This window comes from Notolepis coatsorum (genome assembly GCF_963971535.1).
Source record: "Notolepis coatsorum genome assembly, chromosome: 14".
Taxonomy (NCBI): domain Eukaryota; kingdom Metazoa; phylum Chordata; class Actinopteri; order Aulopiformes; family Paralepididae; genus Notolepis; species Notolepis coatsorum.
This window is the reverse complement of record NC_140178.1, coordinates 4,674,952-4,679,743: the sequence shown is the minus strand read 5'-3', so window position 1 is coordinate 4,679,743 and position 4,792 is coordinate 4,674,952. Positions and strand designations below refer to the sequence as shown.

The following is a 4,792-nucleotide window of genomic DNA, read 5'->3' as shown; positions in this document are numbered from 1 at the left end:
TCTTTTGGGGAGGGGGTTTCATATTAGCTATATAATTTTTTGAGGGGGACCGATCTACCTCTTCTCAATGTCCCCTGCAACCCCCCCTAAAGCTACGCCTATGGTTGTTGCGACGGAGCCAAAAATGTGACCGGGCCCAGCGGTAAGAGACTCCTGTCTGGAAGTCAGATCATGAGAAAATGTATGAAATGTTTTAGGTTTTTTTTTCATATTATCACAGTTTGAGAACATATTTACTGCAACAGCTAACAGTTATAGTACCTCTAAATAGTTTGTTTTAAAAAGGCAGTTTGTGACACCTGGTATGGTGCCTGACTGCAGAGGTGTTAAAAATGCAGCCAAACTTGATGTTTAACTAGATTCAAATAAGCTTATCTTCTTCAAATATTTTCAGATTTTGATGTTGAACATTTACCGGGGGCCATTTTTCGAATTGCAGCCTCCCGTAGGTGCTCTTTGAGAGCGGGGACAAATCTACCTCTTCTTCTCAATATTGAGGGGGACATGTCCCCTGCAACCCGCCCTTAATCATCACACCTATGGTAACACAATCAAATTTACAAATTTAGTTTGTTTTTTTCCTACAGTAACTCAGTCGAGCCGTTGCTCCGCTCTCTCCTCCTCATCCAAGTGGACGGTGAACGCGGCGCGAGGAGGAATGCGACGGAGAGAGGGGGGGGGGGGGTTCCCGCCCGGCGTATCGTTCGAGGAGCCCCGGATGATGTGCCGCTACCTGCCCGCGTGCACATCTGTCCGCTCCGTGTCCCCCCTCCCTCCTCCCCCCTCCTTAGATCATCTCCTCTTCCTCCACGCATGAGTTGCACTTGGCCTGCGTGGAAAAAATTCTCGCGCTTCCCGCCTCCCGCCTCCCCCCCTCCTCCCCCCTTCTCCCTCCTCCCGTCGGCACTTTGAAGTCTGAAGTGTGATTGCTCTCGGATCGCGGTCGCTTTCCCTTGAAGCTTTTTTGACATGAAAAGCAGGCCGGGGCTCTCAGGTTTACCCCATGGCCGGTGAACCGGGACTAAAACAATCAAGCGGTTCACTGTGGGGATACTGTTACCAGAGAGAGAGAGAGAGAGGGGGCACCCCAGGTATAGGGGCCCCCTCAACCGTGAAATACACTACCCTTTGTCTTCTTGGCTTTTAAAAAAGGGAAAAAACACATGTTGCGCAGCACAGTGATTGAATTATTATGCCCCATTTTTCTCTCGAAAGCCATTCATGACGAGAGAGAGAGCTGAGGAGTTTGCGCGCGCAGCACGCTTTTCGGTTTTAATGAAAGTCAAATAAAAACCCGCCACAAATAAACCGCTGCTGCCTCATGGCAGTGTTTGCACAGAGCGGCGGGCGAAGCCGTTCACACATTTATAATGAATTAAAAAGAAATGACGCTATAATTGCGCTTCGGATTGACCCCCGATCTGATAAGTATGATAATGTGACACGTCATTAGCGGCGCCGCGGCGCAGAGGCACAAGTGACAACCCTTAAGCTTCACTTATACTTTCATTAAATATTGATCTTATCTCTCCACCCCCAGTTGCCTGCCTCATGCTCCAGACTGCAAATTGCGCCGCCCGGCCCGGATAGATATATTATATATATATTCCCGTGACACTGGAACTAACCATAATCATCCATCTCGCTGCGTGTGACACTTGGCAGAACTCTTGTTTTATGAAGTCTAAAGTGGCATTTCTAATGGACGGGTGCGAATGATATTGTGCATTGTTCACCGTCTCTCTTGTCATCTCGGGTTCACTGAGCATCCGAGGTAGAACGTGATACCAGAGCCACTTCAGCCCCGTCCCTCAAAGGAAGGAGAGGAGAGAGAGAGAGAGAGGGAGAGAAGGGGAAGATATAACCTGCAGATGTAGCGTAGGAGTGTTTTTCTCCCGCATCCCCCCTCCCTCCCCCCTAATGTCCCGACTCCCGAGAAAAAAAAAGTGTCTCTCATTCTGTTGTCGATACTCGACAAATACTAAATCCATTAAAAGAAGAGAGGGGGTATTTGCCGACTTAAATTGGCCTTAAGTCAAAACTTTTGTCGTTAATTTCCCATGTGTTTTACATGTTCAGGTAGTGGGGGAATCGGGCTCTCTCTCTGTCGTGTGGACATTTGTGACTTACTGAATTGTCTAACGAAAACGATCCTGCAAAAAAAATAAAACGGTATAGGCTAACTCGTGTGAGATGTAATTGGTTGTTTGCATGTGTTTTAGGTGTAAACGTGAGAATCGTTATTTCATTTCATTTTAAAGCCTTTATTTAAAGCCTCGAAAGGCGACCGAGGTTTTACAGTCTCGTCGAGTGTTCGTACAGAAATGAGCACTTAAAAATCACACCGCGTATCAAACCATAACAATAAGATGACAAGACGAGGCAAAGAGAAAGGATAACAAATAAATTAAAATATTTTACAACTTGATTGACAAAGGTTGGAGATCGTATCTCCCGGTATGAATTATTTCCCCAGTCCGGCCCTGGATCGTGGTGTGCGACAGAGGGGAGAATCTCAAGCTTTAAGGACTGTTGGGAGTTCATTCCATATATTATTGGTTAAACACTCGCACGGACCTGCCTGTGTCTCCCTGGCACTGCTGCCTACGTTATAATTGCAATGACGACAATGGCTATAATACGGGAAACAATAGGTTTCAGGCAAGAAAGTGTTGCCTGAAACCTATTGTTTCCCGTATTATAGCCAGACCCGATGCACACGACTATAATGACGATCACGATGGAACTTCTGGGGATTATTCATTTTGGAGTACCTTCTGACTAAGGTAAGGTCTATTTTACCGAACCTAAAACATGCTTTTGGTAACGATCGCAGCTTCGTAAAACGACCCCCCCCCCCCCCCTCTCCCCCTTGATGATTTTGTGAAGAAACATCTATATATCTATCTATCTATATATAACCGCCTCGGACAGTCCTTCATACCAGCGGCCATCAGGCTCCACAACAGTGGGCAGCGACTAGCAGCCTCCAGGCTCCACAACAGGGGGCAGCGACAGCGACTGCTACCAGACATTGACCTGGGACTTATAGGAACCCAAGGAGGACAACCTACACTACCTTAGGCTTACTGCACCCTATGTGGATACTGTGATACTGTGAATAATGTATATTTCAGTGGATACTGTGAATAATGTATACTCAGTAGATAGTAAATTATAACACTACCTCATGCATACTGCACCTTATGTGACACTGTGAATAATGTGAATATTCCTCAGCTAGTCAGATAGTAAATTATATTGACCATATTGATCAAATTGTTTACACTGCCTGTGTTGTTTTTTACTACCTGTATACTGTGTTGTTTTACTACCTGTACCCCCCCCCCCCTCCCCCCCATGCTGCTATGATGCCTGAATTTCCCCAAGGGGATCAATAAAGGAATATCTTATCTTATCTTATATGGTATATACCTTTGATTTGGAAAAATAATATAGGTTTCAGGCGAGCAACCCGAACGATTTGCGCATATACATATAACACGTCAAGATCTCTGCGGTTGAGGCCGCAGCATGTCTATTTAAATTGGGGCAACAGTGGCTCAGGAGGTATAGAGCGGTCGTCTGGTAATCGAAAGGTTCCCGGTTTGATTCCTGCTCCTCCCGGGTGCAGCGTGTCGAAGTGTCCCTTGAGCAAGACACTTAAAACCCCTAACTGCTCCCGATGAGCAGGTTGGCACCTTGCATGGTGGTCTCCGCCGTCGGTGTGTGTGAGTGAATGGGAAAATGTGGGGGAAACATAATTGTAAAGCACTTTGGATAAAAGCTGATGTATAAATGCACCATTTACCATTTATTAATGACATCACCGTAGTCCAAGACTGATGTAAAAAAAAGAAACCGCTTCTACAACTCTCTCCCTTCTAATCAACGGAATTAGAGACGACCTAGAGACCCAGACCCTTTGCGTCGTCACTACTCACCCTCCCGGTCCAGTGGGGGGCCTTCCTTCAGGTGCTTCTCCCTCCTCCTCCACTTAAAGACACGAAGGAATGCAAGTTGAAACAGGTCCTCTCTCTAAAGCCCGTCCCGGGCTTATAAGCTGCCCCTCTCCTCCACCGGTGGCTTTCTAAACCCACAGAGAAACCTCGTCCCTCCTGTTCTCCCAGCAGGCCCCCCCCCCCGCTAATGACACCACGATTGTCATTTAATAAGCCGAGGATCTCGGATGTTGTGTGGCCATGTGATCCGGGGCAGCCTTTAGGAAAACACGAGAGGCCAATACTGGGCCCGGGCATTAGCGATCACCATTGTTGTCTTAACGCCCCCAAGCAGCTCCGTCGTACAACTGATGTCAAAAAACCACCCCCCACCACCGATTTCTTCCCTGATTATCTGGATCAATAGGCATTAAAGCAGCCAGCAGACAAACACAGCAGGCAGGTTCGAGGGGCAGGGGGGGGTGGGTGGATCTCCTTACAGGCACGGCTGAAATCCCTGTGTCTTATACCTGAGTGCGGAGGACAAGCGGAGGCGGCTATTCAGGCCGTGGTCCCACCACACACAGTGTTTGTTTAGCCAGGCGCTCAAACCAGACACTTCTAATCTAGTTTTCTTTCCCCCCCCCAACTATATAGCAAAACCCCCGAAATGACGAGGGCTGCCATAATAGAGAAAGACAAAGTCTCTGTCTCTCTCTCTCTCTTTGTCTCTCTCTGTCTCTATCTCAGTTTCTTTCTCTTTCTGTCTCTCTCTCTCTTTGTCTCTCTGTTTCTTTCTCTTTCTGTCTCTCTCTCTCTTTGTCTCTCTCAGTTTCTTTCTCTTTCTGTCA

The 4,792-nt window shown here is 47.2% G+C and overlaps 1 protein-coding gene across 1 annotated transcript in view; it reads right to left on the bottom strand.

Moving 5' to 3' along the window:
• Window positions 1-524: 524 nt before the first annotated feature.
• LOC311239880 (integrator complex subunit 1-like) overlaps window positions 525-4,792 on the bottom strand; it is a gene marked incomplete at its 3' end in the record, with an annotated part of 20,006 nt that continues 15,738 nt past the window's right edge. Inside the window, exon 13 of the mRNA XM_084328324.1 lies at window positions 525-537. Within this exon, the coding sequence (XP_084184450.1) occupies window positions 525-537 (13 nt within the window). The remainder of the gene's footprint in view (window positions 538-4,792) is intronic.